At 38.1% G+C, this 23,578-nt stretch overlaps 1 protein-coding gene across 4 annotated transcripts in view; it reads right to left on the bottom strand.

The window, feature by feature from the left end:
• Positions 1–23,578, bottom strand: part of OMA1 (OMA1 zinc metallopeptidase) — a 43,087-nt gene that overhangs the window by 10,196 nt on the left and 9,313 nt on the right. For all 4 annotated transcript variants that reach the window (XM_080654751.1, XM_080654749.1, XM_080654750.1 and 1 more), the window contains 5 exons: positions 23,311–23,484; positions 23,103–23,210; positions 19,423–19,551; positions 16,125–16,199; positions 4,065–4,214 (listed from right to left, as the gene is read on the bottom strand). In XM_080654751.1, the coding sequence (XP_080510877.1) occupies positions 4,065–4,214; positions 16,125–16,199; positions 19,423–19,551; positions 23,103–23,210; positions 23,311–23,484 (636 nt within the window). The remainder of the gene's footprint in view (positions 1–4,064; positions 4,215–16,124; positions 16,200–19,422; positions 19,552–23,102; positions 23,211–23,310; positions 23,485–23,578) is intronic.

Below are 23,578 nucleotides of genomic sequence, written 5' to 3' on the forward strand. Positions count from 1 at the left end.
TCCTGCCTCAGAGCACTGTACTAACTATTTCCTACCCTGAAAGGTTCTTACCCCACCCCACACCCCTCAACCCCCAGGCAAAGACTCTCACTTATTTCAAGTCTTTGTTCAAGTAACATCTTCTCAGTGAAACTTTCTCTGATCAACTCCCTTTTAAACAGCTATTCTGACCCTTCTGCCATCTCTGCTCACACCTTACATCCCTGTTATGGACTGAAGTATTTTCCCGACCCCCCTTCCCCCGCCCCAGATTCATATGTTAAAATCCTAACCCCCAATGTATTTGGAGATGGAGCCTTTGGGGGCTGATCAGGGTTAGAGGAGGTCATGAGTTGGGGCTCTCATGATGGGATTACTGCCCTTATAAGAAGAGGAAGAGACACGGCATGTTCACTCTCTCCACCATGTAAGGACACAGTGGGAAGCCAGCCATCTGCAGCCAGGAGAAGAGACTCACCAGAATTCAAATGGCTGGAACCTTAACACTGGATTGGATATCTAGCCTTTGGAACTCTGAAGAAATGAATTCCTGTTGCTTAATCCAAGCTGACTAATACACTGTCCTTCCTCCTTTGCTTTCCTCCCTAATACTTATTACTGACTAACATATAATAATATATTGGTGATTTATTCTATATATTACTAAGTTATTCTATTTATTGTCTGTCTCTCTTTACTGCAAAATAAGCTTCATAAGGGCAGGGGTTTTTTTTTCTGTCTATTTCATTCACAGCAGCTACAACACCTACAATCTGGCACATAATTGATTACTAATAAATATTTGTTAAGTGAATAGAGTTTTAAAACTTAAAATCTTAAATGTTGATATGCCTAGTAAAAAATAATATATTTCTATGATGATATTCAAGGAATCCAATAAGAAATAAAAATATACAATCTTCAGTAAGTTAAATTTTAAAGAAATCAAAATTACCAAGATTTGTGTTCTCATAGAAACAAAAAATTTTACTTTCCTGGTTTTCTTTCTTTTTTTTTTTTTTTTTCCAGTCTGTGGTGTTTATTTACAGTCTCTTCTTTCTCTCTTTTTAATTTAAATTCTTTATTGTTTAAAGTATTACATATGTCTCCTTTTCCTGATTTTCTTGATCTTTTCTCCTGCTATGAATCTGATCTATAAGGGGCTCTGTCTTCCTCCTCCCAATTAAATGTGGAAACCACCTAACACTGCTAACTCTATCCAGGATCTTTTTCTCTGCCTACTCCACTCTCACTGCTTCAACTACCACCTTTATGGAGTTACTCTCAAGTCCTCATCTCTGGCCTAGATATCTGTGCTCTGCTGCTTTGTATTTCCAACTGCCTTTGAGACGTCCGTCACTTCAGGCATAACATCAGAATTGTCAAAGAACAGGAGCATTAGGTAAAATATATCGTACTAACTTAAGTAGAAAAAAATCTTAAATAAAATCAAACAAAAACGTAGTCTTTAGTAGTATATAGACTCACATAATTCTACATACTGCCTGAGGATTTGCTTTCTTTCATTAAAGAAATTAGAAACGATAGTAGGGAATTCCAATCTCTGAATTATGACTATGTATTCTAATTATCAACAGACTCTTACACTAACTATAAGTTTCACTTCAACCACTAAATTACTCCCAATATTGTAGTAGAATTTTATTACTTTCAAATTGAATTTAATCACTTGGGGAGGTGAGGGGGGATATATAAGGTTTTCAACTTAAGTTTCTAAACTAGGATAGTTTATTTTTAGAAAAATAATATCTCCCAAAGCTTATCTTCATCATTGGTGCCCAAATAACATATTTATTTCTCTAATCATTTTCCTTCATACTCACTAATCAATTAATTATTATAAAAACTTCTCTAAAGCACATTTTACTTCTCCAAAGATCCTTAGTTATCTTCGATGATGAAAAGACAACTCAGAATTTAGATGAAAGTTGAATAAAATTCATTATCCAATTTAAGTAAACCACACATTTTTAGAATTTCACTGAAGAAAAATAAAAAGGGCATTCCAAAAGGAAACCATGTGGTTATTATGGCTTTAGTGAGAAGCTAAGCCTCCTAGGGTTATGCAAGTTCCCTGGGTCTTGGGCAGCACTTAAGAAGGCTTAGAGTAAGTGATCTTCGGTACAAATTAGTTACGGATGAAACCCATATTCTTCTAGTCCTATGCTGTTCTTTTAAGATGAATGATAACTACAATGTGTCAAGTAAATGTCACTGCTGTTTTTTTCTCAAGTATTTTTTCTTCAAATTAAGGGTATAAATGAAATATATTTAGGATAGTTCTTAAGAATCCATGTCTGGCTGGCCCCAATGCCCATGAAAGGCACAAGTATGCCCAAACTAGCAACAATTCCTCATCATTCCTTTCAAAATATATCCAAACTCTGAGCACTTCTTCTCCTCTCTTCTGCCTCTATAATATCTTCAAAGGATTATTGCAAGAGCCTTGTAAAAAATCTCCTGGATTCCACCCTTGCCCCACTACAGTCCCCATGACCACCACAGAACAGATGAGTCATCACATGAGTCAGATCAAGTGATCAAGTCATCCCTCTACTCAAAACCCCTCTACTAGTTTCCCAGATCACTTGGAATAAAAGTCAAGTCCTTACAATGGTTTAGAAAAGACCCTTCGTGATCTGGTCCCGCTATACCTCAACCATCCCCCCCACAACACACACACACTCCTTGACTCACTCAACTCCTAGACATTCCTTGAACACACCAAACATACTCTCCCTCCAGGTCCTGTGCACTTGCTGCCTCCTCAGCCTGAAAGACTCTCTCTCCAGATAGCCACAGGACTTGGTCCCCTGCTTCTTTCGATTCTGTTAGGTTAAGGCTTTCTCTGACAAAGGAAGGTAGACCAGCACACCTTCTCTGCTGTCCAGCCCTCTTTACTACCTTTAATCTGATTTACTTTTCCCCAATGTGTTTATCACTGCGTGACATACTGCATGTATGTATGTTTGTTTATTACTTGCATTGACATGAATGTTAGCTCCAAGAAAGCAGAGACTGTATTGTTCCCAGCTACAGAATACAGAATGGCAAACTATCAGTGGATTTCCATATAAATCACATGAATCAATAAATGAATCTCCTGGTAGTTTATTATCCCAAACTAGATGCAGGCTATTCCTTCAAATTGCATACCACTATATTTCTACTTTTCTTATAATAAATCCTATCGCTTATTGTATTAAGAATCATTTTGTACTTACATTAGCATCCTGAAAATATAAAAAACCATGTCTTAATTCTCTTTGTATCCTCTGTATCTACCAGTATTTTTTTCTTATAATAGGTGCTCAATATCTGTCAAGTTAAATTTGTAGTCATCCTGGCAATGCAAGTGAGACAGAAAGAGTGTGCAGCTTGGTTTGGAGATACCTGACATCCATCTTGTACTGAAGTGGATACCACAGAAAACATTTTAAATTATGTTAAAAAAAAATAAAAACATGTTTAGACGGTAGTAAAAACTAATTGGGAAAAAGCTGCTTTAGCTTTATTCGTTAATGAATTCTACAGAAAAAAGTCATGCACACTTTACTCTCTCTTTTTAAAGAAATAAATAACCAGGGGGAAAAAAAACTAATATCAAGGGATTTTCTAAGAAATATTCCAGCATCATTATTGGAATAAATACTCACTTGACCCAAAAATTTTGCACAAGTCATTAACTGGAGTTTGTTATTGTTGTTTTTTAACAATAAGCTTAAATCACTGAAAAAAGATTAAATTATGACCAATATGTTGAAAAAACATACCATGAGTTTTGGACTTTCACCAAATCAGCTAAAATTAAAAGGAATGATACTAAAAAGCTTAAACCTTCACCTTCAAGAAAAGTCAAGTCTACACAGCAATTTATCCCCCATGACTTGAGGACAAGCAGGATTTTAGTCTTCAGTCAAATCCTTTGAAAACTGATAATCCATAATTATAGTGATCAAAATAGTTGACAAACTAGAACTCCTTCTCTAAGCATGAGAAGTAACAGCATTAAAAATAAGGGATACAGTAAAAGTAATGTCCTGCCTTCAATAGTGTTAGCTCACCTCGGGTATGAGTTTATCCAACTGCTCAACTCGGTTTCCATGAGAAGGGTGTGTGGATAACCATTCTGGCACGTTGGGGTGACCAGAGAGGGTATCTGCAAGTTCCAGCTGCTGCCAAAACACTGAACTGGATCTGACGTCCACACAAGCCTAGAACCAAAATTAATAAAAGCACACATTAGTATAACTATGAGGACATTTTTAAAAGTTTACATTTATGTCCTTACATGTTTTAAAAATATTTTCTATTGTTTTAATAAAAGAGGAATATACTCATTGCTTTTAAAAAGAATACTCAAACAATATGGTTTTATAGAACTCAAAAAAAAATATATGTCCACCCTTCCTACTTGCCCGTACACAATATTTACATTAATACCACTTCCAAAGAAACCCACGCTTTTCACTATGATAGATATTAAGAACACGCATTAGGGATTTGAAGATGGTGGTGTAGGTAAACGCCTGAACTTGTTGCCTCCCACAACCACATCATAATTACAACTAAAATACAGAACAACCATCATCCAGAACTGCTAGAAAGCTGGCTGAATGTAAGTCCTATAAGTAGAGAAGTAAAGAAGAAAGCACACTGAAACTAGTAGGAGGTGCGGAGGCGCAGAACAGGCTGGTCCGGCACCAGCATGTGCCGCTTTTTTAATCAGGAGGGACATCGTCTCTAAGGAGGCCACCTGGAGGAACAAGGGGTCCCAGCCTCACATCTGACACCCAGCTTAGGGTCCCAGAGCTGGGAAAAGAAGTCCCTACGGGCAGTAAGAACTACAGGCTGTAAAAACCAGTGTGGACTGGGGCTGAGTGACACAGAGGCTGCTGGAGAACCAGCTGTTCCTCTTAAAAGGCCGGCACTACAAACTGAACTTACAAGGTCCTGCTTCCTCTGAGCTCCAGCACTAGGGCGAGGCTTTGGGGAACACAGACACATATGAGGAGGAACTGGATTGTCTGGCATTGGGGAAGGAACTCTAGGGCAGCTTTCTCCCAGACAAAGGTGCTTGCAGGGATCATTGTTCCTATTCTGGGACCTCCCCAGTCCCAGAGCTGACTGGCAGCCATTTCTGTTTGCTCTGCCCTGATGATTCCCTAAGACCACACTTCATCTAATTTACAACCCCACCCAAGCTGTGTGCAGCAGCTTTTGCATATGAATGGTCTGTCCTTGCTCAGGCTAAACTCTGAAACAAGTTGCAGCTGGGTCAGGGAGCCCCAAACCTATCAATAAAAGGCCCAAGACCCGCACCAGCACACAGCCTGCCTTGCTTCATAGCTGGGCCTCAGCTGGGCACTTCTAAACCCAATACAAAGAGGAGGAATCTACAGATCTCTCTGTAGCTCTGCTGGGTGGCCCAGGTAGTTGCTGACTTTGCACCTCCCGGGAGACCCAAGAGGTCAATGTCAGACCATACCAGACAATAACTCTACACATCCATAAGCGACACACTCAAGGGGCAGACTCAGTGAGCACCAAAGCCCCACTGAAGCAAGTCCTGCTCCAAAGGGGTATCTCCTGCATAGCAGCTTTCCCACTGTAGTCATAGCTGGTTCTCACAGCCAATTGGCCTGGAGGTCAATTCCTCCCAGTGACACCAACAGCAATCAAGTCTCAACTACAACAAGACTGTGCTCACAGCCCAAAAGGGGTGTGCACTTAGAGCTTCCATCTCAGGTGACTGGGGAAGCCGAGCCACTGGGCCCTCTAGAACACCTACTATACAAGGCCATTCTACCAACTCAAGGAGATATAGCAGCTCTACTCAAAACAGAGAAAAAACACAGAGAAGCAGTCCAACTGCAGAGACAAAGAAACATGTCACAAATCAAAGAAATGGAAGAAAGCAAACTACTAGATATAGAGTTCAAAACTACGATTATAAGGTTACTCAAGAATCTTCTAGAAACCTCCAAAAAAATGGAAAAGGACCAGTCAGAAATTAAGCATACACTGATCAAAAATATGAACAACAAACTGGCAACAAATACATACCTATCAACAATTGAGTCTAAAAATCAAAATAAACGAATAAGAAATCTAATGAACAGAATAAACTGGTGAGTGAAATAGAATCAGAGGCATGGAAATGTAACAGACTGATGATTCTCAGAGGGAAGGGGGGTGGGAGGATGGGGAGAGATTAAACAAAGATCTTATATGCATATATGCATTACCTCTGGACACAGACAATAGGGCAGTGAAGGCCTGGGGCAGGGCGGGAACTGGGTGGAGGGGGGCAATAGGAGGAAAAAAGAGGGACATCTGTAATAATCTCAACAATAAAGATTTTAAAAAATAAAAAAAGAAGTATATCACTAAAGTGGTCCAGAAAAAAAAGAAGAAAAAAAAAAAGAACACATATTAAGGGTAAAAATCTTCCAAATTAAGTTTTCATAAAAATTAAGTTTTAAAATTTAACTGTTAATAAACTGTACTAGAAAATTTATTCTTAATCTATACCACTAGAATAGATATTGACCTATACACTGAGTGGCCAGATTATTATGATCTCTGAACGCATAATAATCTGGCCACTCAGTGTATATCCTATATAATAAAAGGCTAATATGCAAATTGTCCCATCCACAAGGAGTTCAACCAGCAGGCAGACTGGCCAACTGCCCATGTCCCCTTCCCCTGGCCAGGCTGGCCAAACCCCACCCATGCATGAATTCATGCACCGGGCCTCTAAAACACACACACACACACACACACACACACACACACACACACACACACACTGAGTGGCCAGATTATTATGCGTTCAGAGATCATAATAATCTGGTCACTCAGTGTAGTTTTCTTTTCTTGTAGTGTCTTTGTCATTGGTATTAGGGTTATGCTGGCCTCACAGAATGAGTTAGGGAGTATTCTCCCCTCCCCTCCAGTCTTTTAGAAAAGTTTGAGAAGAATTAGTATTACTTCTTCAAATTCTTGGTAGAATTGACAAATGATGTTGTCAGATCCAGGGCTTTTCTCTGTTGAAAGATTTTTGATTACTGATTCAATCTCCATACTAGTTACAGGTCTATTCAGTTTTCTATTTCTTTGTGATTTATTGATTTTATTGGGTGACATTAGTCAATAAAATTATATAGGTTTCAAGTGTAGACTTCTACAATACATCATCTATATTTGTATTGTGTATCCACCACCCAGAGTCTTCTCCTTCCACAGGCATTTATCCCCCCTTTACTCTCTTCTACCTCCACCACCACCCTTTCTCTTTGTAAATCACCATACTGTTTGTGTCTGAGTTTGGTTTTGTGTGTGTGTGTGTGTGTTTTGCTTAATCCCTTCACCTATCTCACTCAGGCCCCCAACCCCTCCCCTCTGACAGCTTTCAGTCTGTTCTCTGTATCTATGAGTCTGTTTCTATTTTGTCTCGTTTATTAGATTCCACATATAAGTGAAATCATATGGTATTTGTCTTTCTCTGACTGGCTTATTTCACTTAGCATATTCTTCCAGTCCATCTATGCTATCGCAAAGGGTAAGGTTCCTTCTTTTTTTATGGCCGAGTAGTATTCCATTGTGTAAATGTACAACTTTTTTATCCACTCATCTACTGATGCGCACTTGGGCTGCTTCCAAATCCTGGCTATTAATAATAGCACTGCAATAAACATAGAGGTGCATATATTCTTTTGAATCAGTGTTTCGGGTTTCTTTCACTTTATTCCCAAAAATGGAATCGCTAGATCATAGGGCAGTTCCAGGTTTTAGTTTTTTGAGGAGACTCCATACTGTTTTCCACAGTGGCTGCATTGGTAGGTTATTTCTTGAAATTTGTCCATCTCATCAAGGTTGTCCAATTTGGGGGGCATACAATTGTTCATAATACTGTATTATACGCCTCTTTGTTTCTACAGAATCAGTAGTGTTATCTCCACTTTCATTTCTGAGTTTAGTAATCTGAGTCTTTTATATTTTTTCCTAGTCCAACTAAATATTTGCCAATTTTGCTGATCTTTTTAAAAACAAACTCTTTTTATTCACAATGTTATTTATCTCTGATCTAATCTTTGTTATTTCCTTCCTTCTAGCAGCTTGGGGTTTACTTTGTTGTTCTTTTTATAGTTTTTTAAGTTGTAAAGTTAGGTTGTTTGAGATCTTTCACATTTTTAAGCATTTATAGCTATAAATTTATCCTGAGCAATGCTTCCACTGTATCTCATAACTTTTGGTAGGTTCTGGTCTTGTTTTCATTTATCTCTAGTATTTATTAATTTCACTTGTGAATTCTTATTTAATCCATTGGCAGTACATAAAGAAAGAAGAATGAAACACTTTCTAGACAACATTTCCTTCTTAAAACAGAACTGATAATGGCCACAAACATACAAAAATATGTGAACTACATTGGTCCTAGAATACTTGTTGAGGCAGTATAGGGGTAATGTGAAGAGCACAGGTTTTAAAACCAGAAGTTCAAAATATCAGTTATATATTTTGTTTAATTAATAATTAATACTTATATGTATCGGGTATTGTTCTATGTATATATCAAATACTAACTCATTGTATTAATTCATTTCCTGTGCCCTAAAATAGGAGAAATGGGAAGACTTCCATTATTTTTTAATTCATTTCCTTTAGTGTTTTGCATCTTTTGATTGCCAGCATGTCAGTTCATCAATATGATAAATTTATAATACATTTTCATGTATATATTTTTCTCTATCCTAAAGCTTTTATCGTAACACTCAACACTTGGAGCTGAAATCATAGCAACTAAAAAATTAAATACACAGAAGCCTGCCTCATTTTTCTAGGTAATACAGTTAGGTTCAAAACAAGGTGGAATGAATAATGCATGCATTATGCAAGTTTACCTTATAACAAACCTCGTAAATGAGATGTGCACATTTACAGTTTTTTCTTTCTTAAATGAATCACTAAACAAATAACCTAAGCTATTAACCCAAATAGAACACAAAGCTGGTCAGTTTGCTATGTCAAAGGCTCAGATTACTAACCTGAGAAACTATGAGACCTGGACTCCAGCCCCGGCTCTCGCTACTAACTAGGTATATGTTACTGGACAAATCACTTCTCCTCTTTGGACCCTGATTTCCTTATCTGTAAAGGGAGAGGGTGGATCAGATTATCCCTAATTTTCCTTCCTGCTCCAAAAGTATACGATTCTATAACCTTTTTATTTTACAGAAAGTTTAGAATGTTGCATTTTCTCTCATTTTTATGATGAAAGTAAATTTTGCTTATGACCTACTTCCCTCACTAGATGGTGCTATCTGCACAGTTACTGAGGCTCATGAAGAAACCTGCAGGCAGTGTCTCTCACAAGGGCCACTTACAATTCACCAGGGCTGGACAGTTCCTCCCTCTGGAGGGCTCTCCAGGCCACTACAGCATATTTAACAGGCCTGCCCCCATCCTCCAGGTCCATGAGACATCAGTAATCCCCATCTCCCCAATCACTGTGACAATCAAAACAATCATAAAGTGCCCTGCCAAGAGGTCCAGTTTAGAACCACTAAAATACATCGTGTGTTTTTTCCATAGTTAAGAAACAAATAAAACTAACAATAAATGATTTTGTTGTTTGTGAAATCAAATAAACAAGTCATTTCTGTAAATGACTGTAAAGTGCCAAATTCTCTGTATAGTGACAAATTAATATATAAACACAACAAAATCAAATATTTCACAGGATATCATTTTATCAGCGGATAACTGAACAGCTATTTATTATTCTGTGCTTCAGCCCCACCTCAGTCCTACCAGCTTTTACTAACTCTCTACCAGTCATTTTGAATTTATATAATGATAAATTAAATATCTTGTAAATACAAAATTAAAGCAACTATAAAAATGTAAATATACAAAATAAGCTCACAGCTACTAGTGGAGCAGAGTAGAGAGCACTCCAGAGAAAGCAAGCTGCCTGTGTTGAAAGAGGCCTCAAGAGTAACTTTATTTTAATGAATTTTCCATCTTCTCGTTAGCCCTGGGCCTTAAGAGCTCATAAATCTAAAGGGACAGCACATGACCAATAGATCCATCTCCCAGGAACAGTCCCCATTAGCCAAGCGCACAAGACTGACATAAAATCAGAATGCCAACTTATGAATGCATGGCAATAGCTGTAACTGCTAAAACCACCAGGGGCACGGGCATTTGTGTCCTCAGGTCAGTATGCTCTCTCCTTCTCAGGATGGTACAAAGGAAGGCAGTCTAATAAGGATAGAACAGAATACGAGAACTACATTATATGATTTGAATATTAAATGGCAAGAAGTCAAGGGAGTGTGATGCATTAATGTCCAAAAAAAGGATACAATCCACAAGAAGAATCAAGTCCAGGATACTCAAAGTAACTCTTTGAGGTAGATACTATCACTATTCACATTTTTTCAAAGTAGAAAACAGACTTGAAGAGATTAAGTGATTTTTCCACAGTCATGTGGAAGAGACAAGAGTTAGGACATAGGTCTGTCTAACTCTAGAGTCCAAGGTCCTAACCACTATGCAAGATACAGTATAAAATCCTTAAAATTGCTAACTAAGAAGTCTCTACCCACCTTTCACTTTTCCCTCTTGACACTGGTGCTCTTGACTCTATTCTGCAGTCACATGGAACTTTCAACTCCCGCACAAGGCCATCATTTCTCTTCCTTTAGACATGCTGTCCATCAAAAACACCACTGCCAACACCTTCACCAGAATAATTACTACTTAGCTGTTATATCTTCACTTCAAATAATTTCTTCCTCAATCTAATCCCTAGACTAAGTTTGCATGACCCTTAGATACAGTTACATCTCTATGGTATATTCTTCAATTGGGAGCCTATTTCTTATTCAAGTTGTGACCTCCATCAAGGTATTGTGCATCCCTACAGCCGATAGGCACACATTAAATACATGGTGAACTGGTAAGTGAACATCAACATAACAAGTCAGAGAAGAGCTATACACACACCAATTTAGAGAGCGTGGGACCTGGGCCTAAAAAAAAAATCTGTCTTCTGATTATATTCACAAATATATTTTTTAACTGTGTCAATCAGGATTAGGGGGTAAGTCAGCCAGAATCTGAAAAATTCTGATGACAAATGCTGGCCACTGTCGATGGAAGTCTTGCCTTGAGAAAGTGAATATCCCAGACTATTAGACCTGATTCTTCTTTGTGTCAGGGAGAACAGAATGGAGGGGAGTAAAAATGGAACCGGTGAAAGCTATAATGAGGCTGGCACAGAAGACCAGGTAATAAAAAATGCTAAGAGTAGAGATGGAAACACATTGGGGTATATTTTATAGATAGAATTAGTGAGCCTTGGTAAGCGATTACATGTAAATGATAAAGAAGAGGAAGTACTAAGGAGGACTCCGGGTGTTTTTCAAAAGCAACTGAATATAAGGTGGTATATTTATTGGGAAAAGGAAGATTAGAAAGATAAATAGATATGAAGGGAAATCAAGGATTTAACGTTAAATTTATTAGGTCTGAGATACCTGCAAAATATAAAGAGGGACTAACAGGCTGACATCTGAACATAAATGATTAGAAGACTGGTGCTCTTAGGACTTGGATTGTATCAGCACTGTAACATAGGTCCTGCTATTGTTCCTATACCACAGATGAGAGAAATCAAGGTTCCAAAAGGACAGACAACTCACCTGAGATCACACAGCTAGCACTCTCTGGCCAAGCAAATTCTCAAACGGATGCAGTCTAGTCCCAGGGCTCACTCATTACCACAACACCATATTGCTTCCTGGACGGATACCCTCACTATGGGAACGCAGGAAGGTTCAGTATTTGATACCCAGGAAAGAAGAGGGTAGGTTCAAACAGCAAATTAAGTCAAATCTCCACAATGAATGGAGAACCCCTTTCTTTCCCCCAAACAATGACAGCAAGGTTTACAGGATTCTTCTGTAAAGAAATAGCCACAGAAAAAAAAGGCCTATGGCCCTAGCTGCTTTGGCTCAGTGGATAGAGCGTTGGCCTGCAGACTCAAGGGTCCCAGGTTTGATTCCAGTCGGAGGCATGTACCTTGGTTGCAGGCACATACCCAGCAGGGAGTGTGCAGGAGGCAGCTGATTGATGTTTCTCTCTCATCGATGTTTCTAACTCTCTATCCCTCTCCCTTCCTCTCTGTAAAAAATCAATAAAATATATATATTTTTAAAAAGGCCTATGTATATTCCATGAGGAAGTTAAAAAATAAAATAAAATAAAAAAGAGCTACCTCACTATCTAATGTATGCATACAGAGCTTCTAAAAAGTTTCTTGGCGCCTTCTTATAAAACAAGGACAGACAATCATGAGTCACAAATGTTGGGGTTTACAGTTCCATCCATGAGAGAGTAACTATTATTGGACTTGTCCTCCTACCATAAATATCTATGAAACTGGACAGATATATGAGGCAAACATTTTCAGTTCTGAACAACAAGTAGGACAACAATGTACTTCTTGAGAGAAAGAGAAGCACTAAGATGGTCCCCAGACTTGCCCCTGCTCTCTGCTAGGACAGTTTCCTGACCACACAGAGGGAGGTAGGGCTTCTAAGCAGGTCATGGTGAGACTAGATGAGCTAAGGAGTTAGGAAACAGAAGTTCAGGGCTGCAGAAGGGGCTGGAATTTGTGAGGATTATACCAGAAAAAAAAAGATAGTCCCAGAAATTGGTATAGAGGCTCCTTGGATTTCATTAAAATTAAAAATATTTGTTCTGCAAAAAAATAAAAACCTTGCTAAGGAAAGGAAGAGTCATAGATAGAGAAAAACTACTTTCACATATCCAACAAATGACTGTATCCAGAATCCTATCTAATAAAAGAGTAATATGCAAATTGACCATCACTCCATCACAAAGATGGCTGCACCCACAGCTGAGACCAAGTTCCCATAAGGAGCCTTAATGAGCAATCAGCAAGGATCTGAGACTACGCTCTCCCCCGCCCCTGTGGGGCTTGACAGGGGACCTCAGGCCGCACCCCCCACCCAGTGGGGCTTGACAGGGGACCTCAGGGTGCACCCCCAGTGCTGGGTCGGGGGAATTCAGGCCACGCCCCCGCCCAGCGGGGCTTGATGGGGGACCTGAGGCTGCGCCCCCCTCCCGGTGCTGGGCCAGGGGACCTGAAGCTGCACCCCCCCACACCTAGCAGGGCTTGACGGGGGACCTCAAGGCATGCCCCCCATCCTGGCACTGGGTCAGGGAACCTGAGGCTATGCCCCCTGCCCGGCAGGGCTTTTCAAGGGTGGGACTGGCCGGGTCTGGATCTAGCCCAATGTAAGGGGGGGGTGGGCGGCAGCCGGGTCTCAGTCTCACACGATTTTGAGGTACATGTGGGTAGGCGGGGACTTGACTCTGGGTCCCGTGGTGAGCCCCAGACTCTGACAGGAGGAAGGTTTTCATATACATTTTACTAATTTTCTTTCATCTCTGACACTTCTATTATAAAGGGCAAATAGCAATATTAAATTATTTTCTCTAATTAATCCCCTTTTAATGTGCATGAATTTCATGCACCGAGTCACTAGTATATAAATAACATTCTAAAGTCAATAGTAAGCCATAGGCGGTTTGGCTCAGTGGATAGAGCTTCATCCTGCAGAGTGAAGGGTCCTGAGTTTGATTCCGGTCAAGGCCACGTACCTCGGTTGCATGCTCAATCCCCAGCCCCAGTTGGGGCGCATAGGGGAGGCAACCAATCAATGTGTCCCTCTCTCTGTCTCTCTGAAAATCAATAAAAATATTTTTTAAATATATATATATGTGTGTGTGTGTGTGTATGGACTGGAAGTGAGAAATAAAGCAGTCATTATTTGCAGACAAGGTAACTATGTATATGTAAAATCTAAAAGAATCTACACACTATTAGAATTAAGTGAAGTTAGCAAGGTTTCTGGATAGAAGGTTAATTATAAAAACAAACTGTATTTTTTAAATGGCACTATTTAAAACATCAAAAAATGTCACTTAGCTATAAATATAACAAAAAAATGGGTAAGTCCTATATACACACAAAAAAAATCTCAAAACATCACTGAAAGAAATTATAGAATCCTAATAAAGAGGGAATATGCTAATTGACCCTCATGCTGTAGCAAAGATGGTGGCGCCCACAGCCAATAAGGAGGGAATATGCTAATTGACTGCCCCGCCCTCAAAGATGGCGGCACCCGCAGCCAATAAGGAGGGAATATGCTAATTGACTGCCCTGCCCTCAAAGATGATGGCGCCCACAGCCAATATGGAGGGAATATGCTAATTGACTGTCACACCCTCAAAGATGGCGGCACCCACAGCCACAAGATGGAGGCACCCAGTCCCCTCAGCCCCGCCAGGGCAGCAGGCGTGCAGTCCCCTCAGGCCCCCAGCTGCCCAGGGCTGGCCTGAAGCGCAGGCAAGCCTCGGATGGTGGCTGCCCAGACGCCCAGGGCCGCCCAAGGCTCAGGTATCCGGGGCTGGCCGAGGCTTGCACTGCTGGCAGCGGCAGCAGCAGAGGTGTGATGGGGTGTCGCCTTCCCCTGATCGCTGAGTCACCTCCCGCCCCTGAGGGTTCCTGGACTATGAGAGGGGGCAGGCCAGGCTGAGGCATCCCCCCTCTCCAGTGCATGAATTTTCATGCACTGGGCCTTTAGTATTTAAATAAATGAATAAATATATTATTTATGGATTGGAAGACTCAATATTGGTGACACTAGTCAACTGTACCCAAACTGACCTATATTTAATGTACACAACTCTAAACAAAATCCCAGGCATGTTTTTGTAAGGGTGTGTAATTTGATAAGCTGATTATGAAATTTATATGGAAAGACAAAAGACTAAAAATAACAAGTCAATCTTGTAGAACAACACTGGAGGACAGCTCTCAGATATTAAGACTTATTACAAAGCTACAGTGATGATGTCATATTGGCTCAAAAATAAATAAAAGGCCAATGGAATAGAATAGGGAGTTCAGAAACAAACTTCCACATAGTCTCCCAAATTTATGACAGAGACACTGTAGTGAAGAAAAATGACTCTTTTATAAACAATGCTATCCATATGAAGGAAAATATCTTGACTTCTTTCTACCAGTATATATTATGCAGTAAAAAATAACAAGACAATAAAGCTTCTTGGAAATACAACGGGAACAATTTATAAAGACAGGCAAAGATTTCTTAGCCAGAACACACTTACCTAAAAGGAAAATTTCATAAACTGTACCAGTAGACATTAGCTTTAGGAAAATCATGAGATAGCCAATCTGTGGACATTTATTTAGGAACCTCTTCATCTACCCATCTGATAATTTACTTAATTCTACTTATATAACATTTAAAAAAATGCTTTTGCTTTTGTGAATGAGTAATATCTTAATTTATGAAATTAAATCCATAAAACTCATAATGAGAAGTTCAAATAATAATGATTTTTAATAGTAGTTAGGACTTTCAATAACTACCGAAAACTCAACAAAGAATCAAATACATTTTGCATTTAATATATGAAGTAGCATTGTTTTCACTCATTTTGAAAAGTTCAGTTTTACTCCTAATTAAATCCTACTGCTGCTAATACTCAGTTATCACAGGTGTTTAAAAACAGCAACCCAGTGTCAAGTGCCCTGTTAAGTAGACATGAACAAAGCTAACTTAAATCAGGGTAAACACCCAGAGCTGCTCTCTATAGAGAGTAAAAATAAGCCATCTGCTATAACAAAAGTAATCTGAAAGACACAGAGTAATAAGTCTGCTCTTCTATCGTTTATTTTAATGGTGAAAATTCAGTTTGCTCAGCCGGGATCATAGCTACAATGTGATAAACCTTTCTCACAGTCCGGAAAAATAGCTACACATCATCTTATTTACTCAAAAAGCCTCCTTAGATCCACAAAATAAGGGAAAAGAGTAAAATAAAGACAGCGTTAGCTTCCGGAAGGTGCAGATTTAAAATGGTGTTAATGAAAAACTGAATACAATCTCTCATTCACTGTCCATGCCAAACTTCATTAAGACAATACACATTTATCTTTTACTGTGTGAAGGACACTGTGTATTCTCAACTGCTGAACATTGTACCTTTGCAGCAAGCCGTAGTCCAATTTTGTCAGCTTCAGCCTCCAGTGTTCTACTGTATGGTCTACTGAACAAATACTAAGAAGAAATAGAAAACAAAAGCTCCACTAAGGTTATTTCACAACAAAATGAGACTTTTAAAGTTAATTGCATGGTGTTTCTAGAATCAAGTTTTATACTCTCCATTTATTAACATCTAAAGAATACCAAGGCATAAACCACACAGTGCAGCCTTTATTTCCTCCACCAGAGGTTAATATTTTTAAAACAGAAAGAATAAAAACAAAATCATGCCTACAGACTTCTGAAGAGTCTACTGTATCACACAGAGGACTTCTTTATACCCATTTATAATCTCCAACTACTATGTGGAAGATTCCCGAAGAAAGCTTATTGATGCAGCCTTTTATTATGGCCAAGGAATATTTTGATCTTGGGGTTTTAAAAGAAAACTGAAAAAGTACAGCCATATAATAGCCAGTGACACTACCAGAGGATTTATTTCAGTTGGAAAGTTAACCATATAGCAGAATGTTTTTTCTTTGATGAACTACCCTAATTTCCTTTTTTTTCTAGGTATTGATTAGTTAGGAAAATGAAATTTTCTTCCAACCGCAATTAAAAAATGCAAATAGACATTGTAACTTTAATTTTCCCTAATTACTTGTATTTATGTGAATGCTTTCCAGTTAAATTCTCATTTTCAGTAAGCACTAAAACTTTGCAGGAGATGGATCAATAGGCAGAACTTTTGAGAAAAGAGCTATTAATTGGGGAAGCAATTTTTCAGAAGTGCATGCCAGTGAGAGCTAGGAATAATATAATCAATCTGACCCACAGTGTGTGACCATTGTATATTACTTTCTTCCTCCTCGGTAATGTCTGTTTTAGGTTGCTAAACTGTGTCATACAGTGACCTCACTCTCCACAATTCATCTCCAGGTGTCCCATCAAGTCCACTGATAGTATAACTAATTAAAAACATTGGCTCTCAAAGGAGACAAAATCAGGCTCAAGTCCACATGCTGACACTTTTTAACTGTTCACCCTGGGCTAATTATTTAACACATCTAAGCCCTGTAGCATCACATGTTGCAGAGAGGATAAACTGAGCAAACAATGATAATAGCTCCTATTTATTGAGTCCTTACTGTGTCAGGCACTGTGATAAATGCTTTAAATCAGTGGTTGCCAAAGGGATGTGACTGTGTCCCCTCAGGACACTTGGAAGTATCTGGAGACAGTTTTGATTGTCTGGGGGAGCAGGACAGGGATGGTGGGAAGGAAGAATTTTACTGGCATCTAGTGGGTAGAGGCCAGATGTTTAGAGGCAGCTAGATGCTTAAAGGCTACTAAACACCCTGCAGTGCACAGAACTCTCAAAAAAAAAATTTTTCCAGTCCAGCCCTATCTAGTTTGGCTCAGTGGATAGAGTGTCAGCCTGCAGACTGAAGGGTCCCAGGTTCAATTCAGTCAAGAGCACATGCCCAGGTTGCAGGCTCGATCCCCAGTAGGGGGTGTGCAGGATGCAGCCAATCAATGATTCTCTCTCATCATTGATGTTTCTCTCTCTTTCTCCCTCTCCCATCATCTCTGAAATCAATAAAAATATTTTTTTAAAAAAAGAATTGTCCAGTCCAAAAATATCAATAGGGCTGGGGTTACATTGAGAAATCCTGCTTAAAATGTATCATTCATTTCACAACAATGCTTTGAATTAGCCGGTATTATTATCTCAATTCACAAATGAAGGAATTGAGACTTAGATAAGTAAAGTAACCTGCCCAGGCTCTATAGAGTTTAGATCTAAAGAGTCTAAACTCATCTGATCAGAGCCTATATTCTTAACCCCTGTACATAATTCATGTGTATTGTTTATCCTAGTGCCTAACATATGGTAAGCATTTCATAAGAGTTAGCTACTATAATTATTATTAATAACTCTCAAACCCCTGCCTCGTTGCACTCTATGAGGGCTGCTACACTATTCCCAAATCTTTAAGATTACAAAGATAGAGCTCCCCAATGGTTAGTGAGGGCCCTTCCTTCTTCCTTCTTCTCTTCCTTTCTCCTACAGATAAATGTCAGCAATTCCCCTTCCTTAGTGACTTCACTATACTCATGCTTCTCTCTCTCTAATCACAACAGGCAAGCTTTCTAGAAATATTTCCTTGTCACTGAAGTTTGGGGGACACTTGATTTAGGAGGAAAAGGTTCCAAGAGAAGTAATTCCTACTTTATTTTCTGTTTAATTCTTAAATTAAAGAATTATACTGAAGTAGCAGAATTCATCAAGTATTTCAAAAAAGAAATAGCTACAAGTTATCTTTATGACCAAATCTTCTGATTCCATTATGGAAAAGGCTATCTATTGATAGATAGCAAAAAAACTAAATTAACTCCTTTGACTTCCCAGCACATCATAACAGAAATAAAGTTCAAAAGATGAGATCCTATAACCTAAGCAATAACCATTCCTTCTTTTTCCTTTTAAGAACATTTATTTCAATATAAATGAAGCCAAATGATATGGTAACACTGAATAAAAGACTTAGTTATCCAATTTCTAAAGCAATTTGTCTCAAAGAATTTTACACATTAGATTTAAAGAGCACCCAGATGGCACTCTGATGGGTGCTCCACAAATCATTAAATAAACAAATAACAGATTGTTCCTAAATAACCAAACCTCCCAGGACAAGAAGAAAAATTTGAAAAAAGATGTAAAATAAAATAATTAATCATAGTTAACAAAGCAAGATTGCGGAACCTACTTTCAATACTGCTATGTTTTGAACAAAATGAGAGACAACACATTTTATGAGATGATTATCACTATACATAAGTACCAAAACAAAAGTTAACAAACACCTAACAGGACTGTCCTTTCAATATTTTCTAGGCAATGTTAGTTTAACTAGGAGTGAGGAGGTAAGTGTGATAAAGTAGCTTAGTCAACCCTGTGTCCATAGAAGTTTACATTTTAAGAGTTCTCCATGAAAACTCAAATATTGGGGGGGGGGGGGGCAGAGAATCATCCAGTGGGTACACCACAGTCACTATGAGAAACAAAAGTGGGAAGTTTGAAGGTAAAGCCAAAAGTGGCTAAGCTCTTCCAACCGATCTCTCTCCATCATTTGAGAGAATATCCCCCCAAAATGAGAAAACAATAAAACACTAAATTAGTCCCCAGATTTCATGATAATATGTTAAAACATCTCTGACATTTGTTGCTTTACAGTAACATTAAAATATCCTCACCACAGGCCATTAGAAATTCAAGTTATTGTCTCAGACTTACCTCTTTCAATTTAGACTGCAACCACTGGCCCACAATTGCCAAGCTATCTCGAGGACAAACAGCCCAAATCATTGTGAGAAAAATTAGACCTAGGAAATCCAATAAATGAACCACGCTGGCCTTTTCTGCCTGAGAATAATCACAATAATGAAAATTACACTTAATAAATTGAGACAGCACATGCTTACATTTTCTAGTTCGTCATGTGTAATCACATTAAATAACTTACGTTTAATGACCTTCACAAACTAAGATTGTAAGTTTTTTTTTTCCTTCTGCGTGCTTTATCCTTTCCCAGTGTGCTTGCTCCATCCCTTGCTTACATACTTATACAGTATATTCACTAGAGGTCCAGTGCACGTGTGCACCGCTGGGGTCCCTCAGCCTGGCCTGCGCCCTCTCACAAACCAGGACCCCTCGGGGGATGTCGGACTGCTGGTTTCGACCCGATCCCCAGCGGTCCAAGATCCCCCAAGAGATGTAATAGTGCATGAAGCGGCAGACAGCTGAGGAGGAGCCAGCCCAAGCCTGGGCTTGGCGCTATGCCGCACCACTCCCGCTCATCCCGGCCCCACTGCACCTGCCACCGTCGCTGCTCTATAAGCTTGCTGAGCGGCACTCCTGCTGTGGGAGTGCAATGACCACCAGGGGGCAGCTCCTGCATTAAGCGTCTGCCCCCTGGTGGTCAGTGCAGTCATAGCAACCAGTCAACTTATCGCTTAAGCTTTTATATATATAGATTCATTCACTCACATCTACTGAGCCACTTACCATCACTCATATACAATGGCAGGTTCATTAATCTCAGGTTTCTTATATTAATAAGCATAGCAATCTCGTGAAATATGTACTATTACCCCTATTTTATAGTTAAAGAAACTAAGATGGAGCCAGGTTAAAAGTTGCCCCCAATTTACACAGCTATTAGAAAAAGGACAAGGAATCAAACCCAAGAAATTTTAGTTTCTAATATAGTTGCTCATTCTTTTTTCAAATCACATAAATGTGTTTATTATACCTTTTGGACAGAGACTACACACTACCTAACACATGAAGCAGTTAAAACAAGGAACAATTCAGAAAAAAAATTAGAAGTCTACTTTAAATAAAAATCTTTGGCCATCATGACGTAATATATGAAGTATGATTCACTTTACATGAGTTTGCAATTTTAAAAGTTTGGTATTTCTCACCAGGGAACTGGATTCTTTGAATTTTTTTATTTACTTATAGCAATAATCACAAAAGGCTTTACTTAAAATAGTTGTTTTTAGTAATAATATTTGTAAGTTTAGTGCACAGGATTGTTCATTGTCAGACAGAAAACTATATCTTCTTTAAAATATAAAAGCCTAACTGCTATTTTCACCAGTCTGAGCACGATAAAGTTTGACTGCAATCCAAACTATGCTATCCCTCATGTGAAGGTATGTGACAATGTTGCTAATACTGACAATACAGAAATCATTACTTCAGTGTATGAAACATGGCTGACAACTAAAAATAACCACTAGAATATTTCTCTTTCCAATGTAATCTGCCCTCATGAAGCATTCTTTGTTTCATGATAAGAACTGTGGGTCAGCCATGGCTAGTGTTGCTAAGTGGTTAGAGCATCAGCCCACGCACCCAAAGGTCATGGGTTCAATTCCCAGTAAAGGGCATGTACTGCGGTTGCAGTGTCGATCCCCAGCGTGGGAGGCAACCAATTGATGTGTCTCTCTCACATCAATGTTTCTTCCTCTCTCCCTCTCTCTCTCCTTTGCCCTCCATCCTTCCCTTCCACTCTCACTAAAAAACAATGGAAAAAAATATCCTCGGGTGAGGATTAAAAAAAGAAAAGTACTATGGGTCATAAGAAACAATTATGGAATTATTTTAGCATGAAAGAGTAAAATTCCAAATGAAGTTGTTATAGAAAAGAACAATCTCTGTTATTAATTACTGAAGAATATAATTGCTATTATACAGAAAAATCTATGTTATTTGCGGACTAAAGAATACAACATAAAAGGCTCCATCAAATCAAAATGGAGACGCCTAAAAGAGAAAACACAGTGTTGATCATGTCTAAGACCTCTGCCAAAGTAATATTAGTAACTATTTTCTATTTTTAAGGCTGCTATTTACTTTTTATGTCTCATCTAATTATTGTTCTTGCACTGACAGAGATGGTAACAATATGCTGAATGCAGCACTGAATGAGATGCCAGAAAAACAATGCACTAAATAGTAACTGCTTTTAAATGCTAAAAATGGCCAAAATTAATTGATTTTATAGTTCTGAAGCCATTTCTTGAAAGATAAAATCTATTTTAACTGCTCAGATTTATTCTTGTATATGTTTGTTTAAAGGAAATAGTTTTAAATTTTTCCTACAACTCAGAAGAAATAAAGATTTTTACTATTTGTGCTTCAGAAAAGCACAACTTTGGCCCACCTTATCTTATTAATACTCTAAGGAATAGATAGAATTTAAGATGAATTTTAGAGAAATCAGTAATATTATCATTTCCATTTTAACTTAATATTACTTGCATTTCCTATGTAGCATTTCACAATCCTTTCACTATTTACCTTCATGTTTTCAATTAAAGAGAATATACTCTCTCTAATTATGTGATCAAAAGAGCCATGCATATTTTTTAAAACTTTTACTAAAGTATAATTAGCATAAAATATTATATTAGTTTCAAAGAGTGATTCAACACTTATATACCTTATACATTATTCACCATAAGCTATTACAATATTTTGACTATATTCCCTGTACTGTATATCAATAAATAAATGAATAAAAAAGAGAGCCATGCATAATTTTTAATGAATAAAAATAAAATCTGAATAAATAAATATAAACTTATATGGGCTCACATTAAGTCAAACGAACAGATGTGCCTTCACAGGAACGTAAATCAATCTGAATTCTGTGACCTATAAGAAAGTGCTGCCAACAACCAGGTAACTGTGGTAAACAAGAGCAACGATGGACTTGCAACAGAAGATCTGGGTTAAAGTCCCAATTCTTCCACTTTGTCACATCAGTGATGCTACTGAGGGCCTTTTTAAACATTGCTTTCCTCATAGACAATATAGGGATATTAAATGCATACCTCATGAGGACGGCATTAAAATTATGAATGAGAAGGTATATGTTAAAAAGCTCAATAAACTGTAAAATGGCAAGGTATCATTATCGTTTCTCTGTATTAATTATATATGGCATATCTTTCCAGACATTTTCAAAGATGCTCCAAGCTATCCTCAGAGAATGAATAAAAAAGCAAGAAAACCAATTTACCCACTTAAATAGTAGTATCGCTTTCCTACAATTAATTTTCAGACTAGATTACCAGTATGTTAATAATTATAAAAAATTTTAAACCTAATTTAAAATAATTAGAGGTTGAGAATAATTACTTCTTAGCAAAAGAGACAGGTGATAAAAACAGTACTTAAGAGAAACACTAATTATTCAATATCAAATACTTAAACACCATAAAAACTCCCCAAATTAGACAATCATATTTTTTCAGGTAACAGAATAAGACAACTGGAAACTAAAATTCCACCCAAAAGAAAGAGGAAAAAAAAGAAAACTGAAAAGATTCAGCTCTTTAAAAGATTTCACTTGCTAACTACAGTATTTCAACAACGGAGCGCTCACTTTAGGTACTTACAGCATGCTCAAGTACTGCATGTGCTATTTCATGGCCCAGAATGAAGGCGAGTTGGTGCACATTAACCACAGCATTGAAAAGCCCAGTGAAGACAAACACATGTCCATTCTGCACCATAAAGAAAATAATACAAGCAATTAGAACACCATAAAAAAACAAGAAAGTTAAATTTAACAATTAAAAATCAGGCCTGAGAACATTTACTTACTGGAAGCACAAAGGCATTTATATCGGGGGAATCAACCACGTGAATGATCCACTTGATCTCGGAGATCCCTGGAATATCTTTATTGCATTCAATTAAATGATAAAACACTTCTTTAATGTTCAGGTACTGGGCATCTTTCTCAGTTAGCATATCATTTTTAAATTCTTCCATGTACTGAAAGATTAAAAAGAAAATTAGTCGTTAAGAGATTTTAGCTCGACAAAATGTTTATATTCTTCCTGAGAGTTATATGGTTACTTATTGTTGA

The sequence above is a fragment of the Plecotus auritus genome (assembly GCF_963455305.1).
Source record: "Plecotus auritus genome assembly, chromosome: 2".
Classification (NCBI taxonomy): domain Eukaryota; kingdom Metazoa; phylum Chordata; class Mammalia; order Chiroptera; family Vespertilionidae; genus Plecotus; species Plecotus auritus.